Genomic DNA, 15,385 nt, shown 5'->3' with positions numbered 1-15,385 from the left:
TGACCTGGCAAAGTTTCAGATATTGGCTGCAGTGAACCCACCCCTGAAGCAGCGATGGCCCTGGGGTTGGTGCTGCTCCACAACCAGGTCATGAGGCCAGCTAGTCACCAGGCTCCTTGGTCCCTTGGCAATCACCCTTAAGTAGAGCAGTCCCTGATCTAAATCATTTGTAGAACTCGGTGCTCAGAAAAATGAATGGTATGTCATTCCTGGCTGCAGTCTGTTACTGTAAATTCAAGTCTGTCCCTTTAATGCGGCTTTTAAGTCTTGCCAATCAGGTGGGTTCCTTATTCTTTCAACACAACCCTGTACTTTTCTTGCTGTGTGGAATGTCTTCTCCTATGCTTACTTCTTGAATTTGTCTGTTGAAATCCTTCCCTTGAGTCACAGCTGTGGGATCCAGGTACCTTCTTGGATTTCCTCCACAACCAAAGAGAAGGAATTAGTATTTCTCTAACTTTACTGAAATATATGGATAAAAATCTCCCGTCAAGGCTTAAGTCTTTTTGAATTCCATAGTGCCCGGTTTTTTCTCTTAGCAAGTGCTCAATAAATGGTTAGGATAATTAAAAGTAAAAGACAAAGGAAACTAAGATTCTTAGTTTCTCCATTCCCTCTCTGGTGCAGGTCCCTCTTAATTTTTCCATCATTAAATGCTTATCCTGTAGTGAATTCAGCTCTTTAGGGCTCCTGTTCCACTTCAGCCAACCCACTTTTCCCCCAAGAAATAGTGAACACTTGAGGATTGCATAACCAACCCTGCCTTCCCCCCGCAGCCCACCATCCCCAGAAAAGTTAACACTTGAGGATTGCACTACCCTTTATTCCTAAAATGGAAGGTGTCCTGAATCACATCCTGGTTCCCATTTATCAGGTTCCCATTATCCGCAGGAATAAGTATGTTCAGGGAGGTTCACTGGAGAGGTGGCCAAGGTCCCTTTCAAGGGGATACACCATAAAGATGACATTGTCCCAGGGAGGGAGGGCAGGGTGATCTGGCCTGACCAACTCAAACCCCATGTAGCTGAAGGCCCGTAGCAGGGCACCTGTGAAAAGAGAAAAACAGAAAACACTTCAAGGCTCCATACAGCTATTCCCCCAGATTTGGCTTCTTTCACCGGGGAGTGGCTGGGGGAAAGCCATGTAGTGTTGGCATTAGGGTGACGTGTTGTGGACTAGCTGATTTAGACTCCAAACGTAGCTCTAACATTTACTTAGCTTTGTAACATACAAGTTAACCTTTCTAAACTTCAGTTTTCTCATTTGTAAGATGGGGATCATAGAACCTTCCTCACAATTTAAATGAGCTGAGGTTTATGAAGCCCAACGCAATGATAGGGTAATAAGCTCTTGACCATCTTCCAACAGTACGAGGGAAGAAGTGGTTTCTGCAACATGTGCTCCAAGCATCTGGTTAAAAATATTCCTATCCCCCTGGCCCTATGCTCAACCCCTTCGCACTGTAGGTGCTTAATATGTTTGAGGTTCTTTCCGTCCTACCAGCCTTGAATGGTTCTGTGTTAATTTCATTAGTGCTTCTTCAGTCTGGCTTCTGACATCTACCTGCAGGGCCTTCCTCATAATCCCAGTATAATTTGAAGGCACAGCGTGCTGGATGCCTTCATTTCCTTGTGTGTGGGGGTAGGGGGAGAGGTGGTTAAATCGTTGAAATGCCTATGGCACATTCTCTTCTAAAGAGTAGGGGAAGAGGGTCTCCTACAAAGGGAAAGTTGCTGTCAGCTGCTTCAGCACCATGGGTCAGGAAGGACAACCAATACCCACCTTTGTCATTCCGGTTGTTTTGGAAGTTTACAAACACGGAGTCCACATTGGTCTTCTCCTCTACATACTCCAGTGTTGCAGTCAAACTAGGGGCCAGAGAGAAGAATTACAGTTAATGTTTAGTGAACTAAAAATCCAGACCCCTACTACTTGGAGTAGAAGAAACCTTACAGCTCCCTTTTTCCTGACCTAAGCCAGGAAGTTAAAGTTGATGAACTTGCATTGATAGATTTTTCTCTGAAGGCCAGGGATTGCACACAATAGGACTGACATCCAAAGGGGCTGGGGAGAAGGAACTGCTCTATAAACACAAACAGCTGGAAGGCACGTCCTATCACTCAACTATTTATGGATCCTCACTTCTATGTTTCTGAATCTGAGCCCAGCAGCCTCCTGTGGGCTGTGATTCCTTGAATCCCAGATTCTGGCTCAGCTCACAGGCTTGTTTGCCTGCCAGTTCAGTGGTGCGAGAGTATCTAGCTTCTGAATCAACCCTCACCGGTTAGCATCCCCACTCCCTGATTATGACATAAAAGAAGGAAACCCTCTGCCCCTTCCCCTCTCACTCCTCTTTCCTGCTTTCCCATCTGGGTTCAGTCACCTTTCCCGGTTGCCTTGATCCAAGGCCTGATATGGGATATCCAGAAAGAGTCGATGGTCACAAAGAAGGCCGTGCCAATGGGCAGAGGTCTGGGGGGTGAGGCGGAAATGGAAGTCTAACTGCACTGGGTCCTGATGGAGCAGGGGGTCAGTAGCCAGCACCGTCAGGTTCCCAGCCTGGAAGAGGAATAAAAGAGTAATAGTTTTCTGTTCTCATCTCGACCTCAGATCAGATCGCAGGCCGATTTGGCTGTGTCTGAGAGAGCTAATTATGTGCTAACAGGGAGCCTGGGAGAATTGGAGCCAAAGTCTTACTCTATCCCTTAGTCCTAGGACCTAATTCTCTACCATGGAGTTTTCCTTGATATCAAACAATCTAGAAAGGGGTCGATGCAGTTGCAGGTTTACTGCCTGCTGACCTCACCTGAGAGGCACACCAGCCCTTTGGAAACTTACATCAGAGGTCTTACTCCATTTGTTTACTGTCTCACTGGTAATGCTTTATCACTTTTTTCCATGATAGGTGTTTTCTCTGAATTCTATTTCTCATTTAAAATACAGAGGTCACCCACAGGCATGTTACTGCAGTAGGGTATAGGGGCAAGTTGAGGCTTTCTGGTTTCTAGACCCTGCTTAGCATCTAAACAACTTTATTTCCCTGAAGTCTTACTACGTTCTGCTCTTTGTTCCCACCTCCTCTTTTCCCATTCTGCTTTTCACCACCAGCTCTATGATCTTGACTTAATATCTCTGGGCCAGAATCCTTGTTTCTAAAGCAACTAGCTGTTGTACATGAGCTCCAAGATCTACAGACTCTTTTCCAACTAGCTAATGCTCCTTCTTCACAAAGTATCACAGCAAGCTAGGGACTTCCCTGGCACGGCGCCAGCACAGAGGCCACTTACCGAGTATAATTCTTTAAGCTGGTTGTGATCACCCTGTTTGGTGCTTCTGACCACCTGGAGGCCTGCTAGGGACTCAGGAGCACTGAAGGCAGGAACGGGGCCGGAGTGTCAAGTCCTCCCGTTCCTTATAAGTGATGCTGGTTGGGAAAAGGGGCCCAAATTAGTTCCCTCTGTGTCTGAGAAGGGGAGAGGCTCCTAACTTCCAGGTACATAAGACTGGGCTCTGGCACTACCTTCTGTATCTTCTGTTGCCCAGCCTGTTTCCATTCTCCCAGGCTAGCCAGATGGAAAAATTTTAAAGTTCCACGCCAGCATTCCACCCTCTTTTGCTATTATCACTTACCACTTGGGAATTTCCTTCAAATTCTTTTATTTTTCCTGACAGTTTATATGAACAACTACAAGTAGAGATGAAAACAATTACCTTTTATAACAACAAGGCAGCATCTTCTCCCGGAGGGTGATCCGGTATTTGTAACAGTAAAGGTAAAAGGCGTATGGTGACCAGATCGGGTAGAGGTAGTTCCGTGTTTTTCCCCTCTTGATATAAGAAAGGGAGAAGGCAGAGGGTTGCAACCTGTAACAAGGCAGTTTCTCAGTTCAGTGCCTCCCTGCGGCAAAGTGAGGTTCAGAGAGGGTGGCAGAGGTTCACACAACCTGGTGTCATTGTGACCCGGTGGGTACTATGACATGGGCAAGGGGTCAGCCCTTATGTCACTTCAGGACTCCACTCTGCTGATCCCCTACCCCACCCCACCAACCCCCTTAACTATGGCTCCTATTCATCTAGTAAGTACTTCTTAGCAGTTCCAGTTATTAGAATACTTAAGTTTCTGTACTGATTGGTAAACAGGCTCACTGAGCACCTGTCCAGTGCATGCAACCTGGCTCCTTATTCTGGCATATGCACGCATGCGTGTGCATACTCTCCTGTAACACACACACATACACATCGCACTTAAGCCACTAACTGGTTGGTGTCTTTAGCACTGAAGGCTTCGGAGGCCCTAACGCAATGTCTGACCTAATACGTTGGTTCCCAGTTCCTATCAATTCAATGTTTTTATTATATCCCTACCTTTAATAATCCAGGGGTAGTACACATGGTTGAATTATCTCATTGCGTTGTAGGGTAGAAATTGCAAACAGCCTCCAGGAGCCAGGACAGCTAATGGAATTAGCTGCTGGGTGGGGCTGTAGCAAAGTGGAAAGCTCAACACAGCTCTGCCCAGTTGTAGAAATGCAGACTCAGTGGTCCCAGATCTATGATTTTTCTTTTTTTTTTTTACTCTGTGTATGTGTATGTGTGTGTGTGTGTGTGTGTGTGTAAAATATTTTATTTGACAGAGAGAGACAGTAAGAGAGGGAATACAAAAGAAGGAATGGGAGAGGGAGAAGCAGGTCCCCTGCCGAGCAGGGAGCCCAGTGCGGTGCTCAATGCAGGGCTGGATCCCAGGACCCCGGGACCATGACCAGAACTGAAAGCAGACCCTTAACAACTGAGCCACCCAGGTGCCCCCGTATGATTTTTCAACATAAAATGGAAAGATAGATTTTTGTGTTAAATTCCTCCACATTTTAACTAGGGGCTATACCTCAAAAAAGAATAACTGTTAATGAAAAAAAAGGCAACACTGTGAGCAAAATTTGATTCTGGGGCCACCAGTTTGAAACCTCTGCATATTCATTCACTCACCCATTCAACAAATATTGATTGAGGGCCTACTGAAAGCCAGGCAATATTCTAGGCACTTGGGATACACCAGTAAACAAAACAAAGATCCCTGCTTAATGGAACTTAGCTTCTAACAGTGAGAAGACAGGGGCGCATGGGTGGCTCAGTTAAGTGCTCTGACTCTTGATTTCGTGGGGCTCCCCCAATCAGCAGGAAGTCTGTCTCCCTCTCCCTTTCTCCCTGTTGCACTCTCTCTCTCTCTCTAATAAATCTGAAACAATGAGAAGACAAACTATAAACATAAAATTTAGTATGTTAGATGATAAGTGCTATGGAGAAAAGAGGATAAAGGAAAATTATGAGTGTGAAGGGGGTAGGCAGCCTGGAGAAATAAGTAGGGTGATCCACATGGGCCTCAATGAAAAGGTAACATTTTATCAAAGACTTAAAGGTGGGGGAGTTAGCCAAGCCAACATCTGGGGGTGAGAGCATTCCATGCCTAAGCTACAGCTAGGGCAAATGCCCTGAGGAGAAAGTGCCTGAGTGTTTTCAAGAAACTGGGAGGCCATGGTGTAAGCTGTGAGGAAAGGAGGGGATGAAGTCAAACAGCTAACGGGGCAAATTAGGGAGGCGCTGTAGACAACTGTATGGCCCTTTCCTTTTATTCTGAGTAAAGGGGGAAGTCACTGCAAAGTTTTGAGTACGGGGAGGACATGATCTGATGTATTTTTTTTTTTTTTTAAAGATCCTGACTGTTGTGTTGTAAATAAATTGCAGAGCACTAAGGCAGATTTGCCAACAAACTACTGCAGTGATCCAGAAGAAAGATTGTGTCTTACTCCAGGCTGAAGCATTAGAGATGGTGGGAAGTGGTTGGATTCTGGAAACAGTTTAAAGATAGAACCCCCAGAATTTCTGGGAGTCTGAGAAAAATAAGTTGAGTCCAAGAACTGAAAGAACAGTTTCCATCAACTGAGATGGGGGAGGCTGCAGGTGAGGCAGTTTGAGGCAGGGTAGAGATGGGTTTGATTTGAAGCACGTTAACTTTGAATTGTCCATTAGATAAATAAGGAGAAGACAAATAACCAGTGGGCTATTCAAGTCTGAGTTTAGGAGAAGTCTAGGAGAGAGAAAGAACTTTGGAAATCACAAAGATTGAATGAGATCAAAGCAGGGGTGTATATTGAAAAGAGTCAAGATCCAAAGACTGTCCTAGGGGCACTCCAAGTAAAGTTCGGAGAAAAGGAGAAATCAGCAAAGCAAACTGTGAAGAAAATTGGTGAAGTTGGAAGACAACAGAAACAAAACTGGTGTCCCAGAAGCTAAGTGAGGCAAGTGTAATTAGGAGAAATGAGGACGTTTAAGGGTCAAATAACAGGATGCATAGAACACCTTTACGCAATCTCCGATGCCAAACAGACCCTATTCACTCCATGTATGTGGTCTTCTCTCCGGTAGGAAGATCCTCCACAGAACAGTCTGGACCCTGCTGCTAAGGGAGCAGAAGGCAAGCTGGGGACAAAGCACAAGCTGGGGTGGGGGTGGGGGTTGTGGGTTGTCAGCTTGTGCTTTGTCCTTTGTGCCTTCTGCTCCCTCACCACTGCCATGCTTTCCTTTTCTGTGGCTTATCTCCCTTGCAATTTAGAATTCTTTAAATACTAGCTGGAGTACCACAGTTGTAAAGATTAAGGGTAGGCCTCCTCCTGGCTGGCCATAGTCTTCCAGAGGATCCCATCTCTCCCCCATTTTAGGAAGATCTCAAGTAAGGAAAAATGAGCGCAGCAACCCTCTTCCCTTGGCATCCAGTTATCACAGAATGCCACAGCCGCAAGTGACCTCAGAGCCACAAGAAATAAACCAAAGCCCCCATTTTAAAGATAAAGTGAAGTCAAGAGGGAGACGGTGTCTTTCTCCGGTTCATGCCATGATCTGTCAGGGCGTCCCTGCTCGGAGAAGAAACAGGGAGGAGGGAGTGAGGAAAACGCCGAATCACGGATCATTGCCTTAGCTCCCCCAGCTCCCGACAGCCAGGAGGCTGCTAGGAGGCCACCCTCGGACAGGGGCCGGGTCTGCCCCTAGGCTTCGCCAGCCGGAGAGGCGGAAGCTCAGGCGCGCCGCGGGCAGCCGCTAGGGCCTTTCCTGCGCCTGACGCTGGGGGCCTCTTCAACTCTCCCTCGGCGCTGGGAACATGGCGGCGGCCGCGGGGAGAGCGTTGATTAGAGGAACAGTGCGGGGGCTGCTACTCCCGCGACTCGCAGGGGGCACCCCCGGCCCGGAGCGCGACTTCAGTCTCTCTCACAATCGGGTGAGGGCCACCTCTGAGCTCAGGGGGTCCTCGCCTCTGGTGGGGCTCTTTACGCCCAAATACCGTTCTGGGGGGCCGCGGCTTGGCAGGGGCTGTTCCGGCGGCTGAGGGCGGCAGGGGGTTCTCCGGGAGACTCTCTCACCCTCCGTCCCCGGCTGCCAGGGCACGGTCATCGTGGAGCGCTGGTGGAAGGTGCCGCTGGCCGGAGAGGGCCGGAAGCCTCGCCTACGCCGGCGACACCGGGTCTATAAGCTGGTAGAGGACACGAAACACGGGCCCAAAGGCAGCCTGGAGCTCATCCTCACGCAGTCCGTGGAAGGTGAGGCCCGGCAAAGATACTTCCTATCTTAGGCTGGCTCTGTTTGGCATCAGCTTTTCCCTGCCGTCCTCCCTTAGCTGTTTTCGTCCTTACTCTACTTTGTAGAAATGAGCTGCTGTATATTTGAGAAGAAGCCATAACAAGGACTATGATTGTGCCCTTGCGTTCCTGCATAGAGAAAGGCACATGAAACAGTGCGAGGAGGAAAAAGGAGGCCTAACAGCATGTGCTACAGTTACTGAGATCCTGTGATGGGACAGCTCTCACTTTGTACAGGGAATATTAAATTTCTAAATCAGGCCGAGAGAAACTAATTAGAAGTTTCTAAGTGTTCTTAGTGAATATTAACATTTTTTCTAGAATAAGCGCTATGAGGGAATGATAGCTGCTTCTTTCTTTGATTCTCTGCTCCTGTTTAGGGACTCCAAACAGGAGTCTGATCCAGTATCTGTTCTCATTGGTAGGACTTGGAGTCCGGGGTGACCTGGTCTCAGTGAAGAAATCTTTGGGCCGGAATCAACTACTGCCTCAAGGTCTGGCTGTATATGCCTCCCCTGAAAACAAGAAACTGTTTGAGGAGGAGAAATGGGTGAGCGTGCAAGGAAGGCAGAGGGCCTTGGAGGAATAAAAATCATAAGATTTCTTCTTGCAACTTTCTTTCCTTTGCAATCTAACTTAAAAATGAAATAGAGATTAGAAGTACAGGAATCCAGAAACTCAGCCTGTCCAGCATAGTAAGTTCAATATTTATCATGGACTCCTATTTCTTTTCTTTTTCTCATCTTTAACTTTCTTTTCCAGCTGAGACAAGAAGGAAAATTAGAGAAGATCCAGACCAGGGCAGGTGAGATGGTGAGTAAAAACATAGAAAGTTGTTACTTGTCACCTAAGGAGTCACCATTTTCTTCCTGAGAGGCTCCTTGATTTCCTTGAAATCTCCTGATTGCAGAGACAAGTGTAGGAGAAAGGGGAAATGTTTGGCTGCCATAACTGGTATTGAGACCTCCTGGGAGATGCTCACTTGTTGGGTGATGTGCCCTTATTGAGGAGGGCCCCAGCCCGATTACGAGGGGACCCATGGAAAAATGGGAGATGAGGATTCTGCCTCCAAGGATATTTACAGACAAGTCGCAGAGAACATAGGCACATGAGAAGGTGATCAGTAACCTCAAGGCAGTAGATTATAAGAATGACATGGATCAAAAAGGGTTAGGGTGACTGGAGAGGGCTTTTCTTCAGATGGGATTGAATTGGGCCTTGTGGGATTAGTAGGCTTTGGATAGAACAGGACAGTGGGAAAGGTATTAAGGGAAAAAAAGTATAGGTGGTTCAGGCATTTTTTTAACATGGAAAGTAGAACCAGTCTAGCAAAACCAGAGGACTTACATAGGGTAATATTACAAAACATATGGCTGGAAAGGAGGTTGGGGTGAGATTTGTAAAACATTTTGAATCCTCAGCTAATGAATTTATACTTCATTCTGGAAGCAGGAAGAAATTGTTAATGGGGTAGGGGTAGGACTGAAGGGCTAGAAGTATTGGGTTAATATGGTCTATGAAAGTCATTCTATCCTGGGGCGCCTGGGTGGTTTGGTTGGTTAAGCGTCCGACTTGATTTCCTCTTAGGTCATGATTTCAGGGTTGTTAAACCCCATGTCAGGCTTTTTGTTCTACGTCGAACCTGCTTAATATTCTCTCCTTATACCCCTCCTCACTCATGCATGATCTTTCTCTCTCTCAAAAAGAAAAGAAAAAGTCAGTCTCTTCTGAGATACACCACTGGTCCCCATTGATAGGTCTAACTTTGACATGGCCTGTTTCTCCTTGCTTAGGAACAACCAGGTATAGGTGGCCTTCTCCTCCAAAGTTTCACTAAAACATCTTCCTACAAAATCAGCCTAGAGACAATGGCTCAGTCAATTGGGTGTCTGCCTTCAGCTCAGGTTGTGGTCTTGGGGTCCTGGGATTGAGCCCCACGTTGGGTTCCCTGCTGGGCAGGGAGCCTGCTTCTCCCTCTCTCTCTGCCTGCCATTCCCCCTGCTTGTGCTGTCAAATAAATAGATTTTAAAAAAAGAAGAAGACGATTCCTCCCAGTCACCTTCCCTGTATGCATGTGAGGCAGAAATTGTGCCCTTTTCCTGAACTCAGACCTTATGCTTCTTGCTAACGTGTTTCTTCTCCTTTGATTGCAACTCTAACCTATCTCTTGTTTATAATTCCTATCAGACAGTGAAATTTCTGAGAAGCTGTCATCTGGAGGTGGGGATGAAGAATAATGTCAAATGGGAACTAAACCCTGAAATAGTTGCCCGCCATTTCTTCAAAAATGTGAGTGTTCCCAAATACCGCTGTACCTCTGAGGGTAGAAGCTTCCCCGGGAATGAGGCCCAACGATTGATCTGTTAGGGAAGGGTGTGATCGTACAGCTGGAGTTAGGGAAGGTGTTGTTGGTTGGTTGCAGGGGTTGTGGGAGGGAAATGGCTAAGGACTAAGTGTGGCTAGAATTTGAAGGCAGATAGGAAGAGATGGTGGTTTCATTTATTTCCTCTCTAGGTAGGGAAAACCTAGGAAATGTGACTCACTGGAGAGTTTGTACTTTTGTGAAGTGATTTTCAGTCTCCAGACCTGTTTTTCCTTAGTGAATCCTCCTCCTTTTCTGAGAAATTGGGACTGAGTTTCTCTGCTCTTATCTCTGGAGGTCTGTGCCCTCCCAAGGCATCAACCAGGGTAAACTCAGTTTTTTTCATTCCTTTACAGGAAACTCCAGAACCTCCTTTGAGGTTGCCTACAGTTGCATCAATGTAAACAGATCTCTTTTTGGTTGTGACTTTTTGCAGCTTGGTGTTGTGGTCGCCCCACATGCATTAAAGTTACCAGAAGAGCCCATTACGCAGTGGGGGGAGTACTGGTGTGAGGTGACGGTGAGTGTGTCACATATGGTCTCCTCTTTCTGGCTGGTGAAAAGGTGGGATTGTATGGTAGTAGCTCTTATCTGCCCAACTGACCTCTCAGGATTCCTGTCGTTTTGTGTACAGGTAAACGGACTTGACAGTGTGAGGATACCTATGTCTGTGGTGAACTTTGAGAGGCCTAAGACCAAAAGATACAAGTACTGGTTAGCCCGGCAGGCTGCCAAGGAAATGGCCCCCACCAGCTCCCAGACGATCTAACCCTTCTGTCCCTCAGAAGCAGAAGAGCAGAATCAGAGGAGCAGGGAGCAACAATGGGCCAGCACCCTGATACCACTCCCAGCTCTGACCAAATAATGGAATTTAGAGAGCATGTGGGGACATGGGCCTAAACTGCACGTACACATTGAATCCACCGTATCTCCTACCTCCGTGCTTGCCTGTTACTACATCCGGCCTTACCGGGCAGTCCTGCTCGCGGGCTACCAGGCTGTAGATTTGATGAGCCAAATATTAACAGATGGAAACAGTCTAGATCCTGTTTGGCCTCGAATTTGTTGGAACAAGTGGAAGAGCTAGCCACGGTCTCCAGGACTGGTCCCACATACAAACTGAGCATTTGTATCTCAAGAGGAAATAAAGAGGTTTTGCTCTTTTTATTTTTTGGTGTTTTTACAACAGTGATACAATATGCACAACAGTTACTTTTATGCAGTTAGGATTGAACACCACCGCACCTTTATGTTTACATTTCTGTCTGCTACAAATGGGGCTGTGTACGGTCTTTAAGTGTTTGTGTGCATGTTTTGATAAATTTTAACTTCCTAATTTTCCCTTTTTTCTTGATTGTAGCATATTTGACACACCATGTTATGTTAGTCTTAGGTGTATGGCATAACGATTGGATAATTCTGTATGTTCTCCTGTGCCTACCCAAGTCTGGTTGCCATTTGTCACCATGCAGTGCTATTACAATACCACTGACTATAAGTTTGTGTTCTTTTTAGATGTTGTTTACCAGGCTGGAGTAGACTGGGGATAGGACCACCAAGTAGGTTGTCCTCTGGAGCTACTGGGGTTTAGAGCTAAAAAGGAAGGAAGAAGTATTAGGGTCTGTAATCAAAGGAATGAGACTGATAGAAAGCGAAGGTCAAACAAAGCTTTATTTCGCGCCAAGCATCGAGAATCAAACTGACCCGTCAGGGCCGTCTCTTGCAAAGAGGCGACCCCTCCCAGCCTCACAGACTTACTTTTTCATTTATTTATTTATTTATTTATTTATTTGACAGAGATCACAGGCAGAGAGGCAGGTAGAGAGAGAGGAGGAAGCAGGCTCCCCACTGAGCAGAGAGCCCGACGCAGGGCTCGATCCCAGGACCCCGAGATCATGACCCGAGCCTAAGGCAGAGGCTTAACCCACTGAGCCACCCAGGCGCCCCCAGACTTACTTTTATAGAGGTAGTTTAGCCGGGCTATACACAGGTGGCCAGTGAGATTGCAATACACAGAGAAAACTGTGCGGTCATGCTAGGTCTGCCACACACACAAAAAAGCTGCTAGGTTACACATGGGTGGCCAATTGAATTTTAATTTACCCTAGTAGATAGATGCACACCCCACTGATTGGATGTCTTTACCTGGCCTGACCTGCCCTTGTATCTAGGCTTTGCAAGTAAGTTCCTCTGGGAGGGGCAGGGTCAATCTAAGTTTACTGCATAAACAACAAAATGGCTCCCTCTGATTAAGTAGGCCCTTACATTTGAAGAGGATGCATTTGTAGGCTACATCCCATGGGTGCTGTGGGCAAAGGACTTAAGCAAACAGGCATCGGTTTTAAGAGTTATTTTTGTTAGGTATATTGATAAAGTCAAGAATATGAATAAGCACAATGGATTCTACTTTTTTTTTCTTTTTAAAGCTTTTATTTATTTGACAGAGATCATAAGTAGGCAGAGAGGGGGAAGCAGGCTCCCCACCAAGCAGAGTGCCCGACGTGGGGCTCGATCCCAGGACCCTGAGATCATGAACCAAGCTGAAGGCAGAGGCTTTATCCACTTGAGCCACACAGGTGCCCTGGATTTTGCTTTTCTAAAGGGATCCAAATAAGGCCTAAGGATAATTGCTGGGAGAAAATGAAGCTGAGATGAAAGAAATTTAAGGAGAACTTTTGTTTCTATAACCAGCCCCTGAAATTATGAAAAAGATGGTATCTTGGTTTCTAGACCAGGGTTACGATATAGGGCTAGTCATTGGGTAATTATGGAATAGGGATCTTGATGGGAGATAAGGGAGGTAGATAGTTCTGCATAAATTCAAGGTCCATGAGTGGAAAAAAGACCCAACAATTGACAAATGGATTATGCTAGTCACTCAAATATACTGCGAGGTCACACAATTTAGGAAGGGTAAAGAAGAAACCATTGACTCTGCTATCCTTACTAGAAGCACAGAGACTTGTTTCTATCCCAGTGTTCGAGCTCATCTACCACTCTGAGTCAGGTAAGTAACTTTCATTCACATGAGGCTATCCCAACTAATAGAGGTCATCAGTTGCACTGATAACTGTAGCCAGCCTCACACTGGTCAGACTCCATACTCAAGTGTGCCACTGGTGTTGTTGGAAATTTGCCATTTCAGTGATTTCCATCCCTATGGTAAAGATGAAAAGCTCATTTAACAACATCTTTCCATACCACCACCATCAGCAACGTGAAGCTCTCTGAAATTGCCTGAGCAACAGGCACAACATTCCACACAGCTAATCCTGAAGTGTTTCTATTTTAATTTGCTATAATGTGAGTTCCTGGTGAAACAGACTGAATTGGAAATTTGTTTGCAGGAAGTGTATGGTGGGGGAGTCAAGGAAGCAGGACTGTGTAGAGGGGGAGGGGTTGCTGAGTGGTCTCAACAAAGACCTTGGTCAGTCTCTCACACTCAAGCTAGGATCGCTGTGCAGAAATGTGTAACCTATTGAGGCAAGTGGCCAGACATGTACCCCCACATGGACCCGGAAAGGGCCATGTGCTCAGGTGAGGTGACTGACTACAGGTGAAGGTAGTTCCCAGGAGGAACTCTGATAAGAGCTTTCAGCATTCTCAGCAGCTTCAGTCCTGGAGCGGGAAATTGGGGCCCACTGTAAGTCTCCACTACAGTCCACCTTTTGTGCCTTTCAGATCCATTTACTTCATAAGTTCTGAAATGATCTCTTTGGGATTCTGATAGGCCCCTTTTCCTGGGAAAACACAGAGGAAGGTCTGGGACAGCTCACAGTCCCTGCTGCTACAGCTTGTCCTATCTGCAGGGGTATTTATCCTCTCCCCACTCTACTCCCCATTTAGATTCCTAGCTACACCCCCTCAACTTGTACTTCTAGTCCAAAGAGGTTACCTGATAAAGTACCTGGTCATTGTGCCCTTTACAGGCCATGACTACACCTGTCCGTGTATGATCAAAATTGATAGCAGTATCAGAACATTATTCCCAGAACACTGTGAAATATGCTGTCTGTAGACCCCAAAGAGGTTTACCAGGCAGTGTGTTCCCTTCCTAGTAGTGAGATGGGAGATGTAAAATTTCTCCTTTACTTTGGAGGGAATGTCCTGGCATGGTCCAGACCACTGGACCTCTAAAAACATCATTGAATATTCACAGGTTTATGTACCTCCAGTCTCTAATGTACTTGCATTTTTTTTTTATTTTATTTATTTGACAGAGATCACAAGTAGAAAGGCAGGCAGAGAGAGAGAAGGAAGCAGGCTCCCTGCTGAGCAGAGAGAACCCGATGTGGGGCTCGATCCCAGGACCCTGAGACCATGACCTGAGCCGAAGGCAGAGGCTTTAACCCACTGAGCCACCCAGGTGCCCCTGTACTTGCATTTCTTGCTTGTCCTGTACAATGACCATGATGACATCAGTGTGATAAGGTGATACTTTGTGGAATGCCCAGATGGTCTAGGTCACAGGATGACGGGGTGGGAGGGTTTACATGGTCCAGGTGCAAGACTAAATCTATATTACTGCTCGTCCCGCTAGTGAAAGCAAACTTTTTATGATCCTCCTTTCCTATACAGATGGAAAGGAATATATTGCTCAGAATAATGGCTGCCTGTTGTATACCTGAGGCTGTGTTAATCTACTCTAGCAAAGACACCACATTTAGCACAGAAGATTACTTGTTGAAAATTACTTGGTTGAGGTGGTCAAAATCCAGGAACAATCTGGTTTTACCAGGGACCAGGCTAGTGAATCAAATAGCCTTATGATGGGACCACCATCTCTGCATCTTTTAGGTCTTCAAGACCACTGATGTGATAGTTTTGATTTATTATCTTGGCCTGAAATGGTAGAGACAGCTTCAAGAGCTTCATGATGGTCTTCTTCACTATGAGAGCTCTTACCCTGTCATGGTTAATGTAGGTCTGCCAACTATCAAATATGTCCATCTCAGTTACCCATCAAAGACCAGTGAAATGACCGCTAGGTGGATCTATGAACCCAGCAGAACCACTGAGAGCCAGACCTGGGTCTGGAATATTTGACACCCTGTCTCCATACACTGCCACTCTAAAGGGGCCATAAGATGCTTTAGATCTGTGGACATCAATATCAGATAGGGTTCTGTAGCAGATGCTTCTTCAAATGGTCAAATATTCCTCTTTTTCCAGTATGTACTGTGCAAACAAATCATCATGAGTCCTTATGGGAGAAGACTGGGGGAATTACTATCTTACACACTTGTCACGCTGTTTCAAGGTCCTATCTCCTAGGGCCTTAGCCTCTTACATCAGTTGTTCCCCCTGAAAATCTGGCTCAGGGAGACTTCCACTTCTACCCATGAAATGATCACAGCTACAGAAATCACCTTCCCAATATAAATAACCAAAGACTCAG

At 46.2% G+C, this 15,385-nt stretch overlaps 2 protein-coding genes across 2 annotated transcripts; one reads left to right on the top strand and one right to left on the bottom strand.

The window, feature by feature from the left end:
• Positions 1–802: 802 nt before the first annotated feature.
• On the bottom strand, positions 803–6,999 carry OAZ3 (ornithine decarboxylase antizyme 3). The gene is given in 7 exon segments (XM_032843679.1): positions 803–1,046; positions 1,783–1,868; positions 2,384–2,559; positions 3,288–3,362; positions 3,364–3,424; positions 3,712–3,864; positions 6,966–6,999. Coding segments are annotated over 6 exon segments (564 nt in total). The 5' UTR covers positions 3,735–3,864; positions 6,966–6,999; the 3' UTR covers positions 803–903.
• A 136-nt stretch (positions 7,000–7,135) lies between these two features.
• Positions 7,136–11,154, top strand: MRPL9 (mitochondrial ribosomal protein L9). Its single transcript, XM_032843678.1, has 7 exons — positions 7,136–7,267; positions 7,430–7,586; positions 8,051–8,175; positions 8,388–8,438; positions 9,813–9,914; positions 10,424–10,507; positions 10,622–11,154. Exons 1-7 carry the CDS (start codon positions 7,151–7,153, stop codon positions 10,754–10,756), a joined length of 771 nt encoding a protein of 256 aa, XP_032699569.1. The 5' UTR covers positions 7,136–7,150; the 3' UTR covers positions 10,757–11,154.
• Positions 11,155–15,385: the final 4,231 nt, after the last annotated feature.

This window comes from Lontra canadensis, unplaced genomic scaffold, assembly GCF_010015895.1.
Source record: "Lontra canadensis isolate GAN:19392208 unplaced genomic scaffold, GSC_riverotter_1.0 scaffold142, whole genome shotgun sequence".
NCBI classification, from domain to species: Eukaryota; Metazoa; Chordata; class Mammalia; order Carnivora; family Mustelidae; genus Lontra; species Lontra canadensis.
The sequence above is the reverse complement of the archived record's forward strand: the minus strand, read 5'-3'. Positions and strand labels throughout refer to the sequence as shown.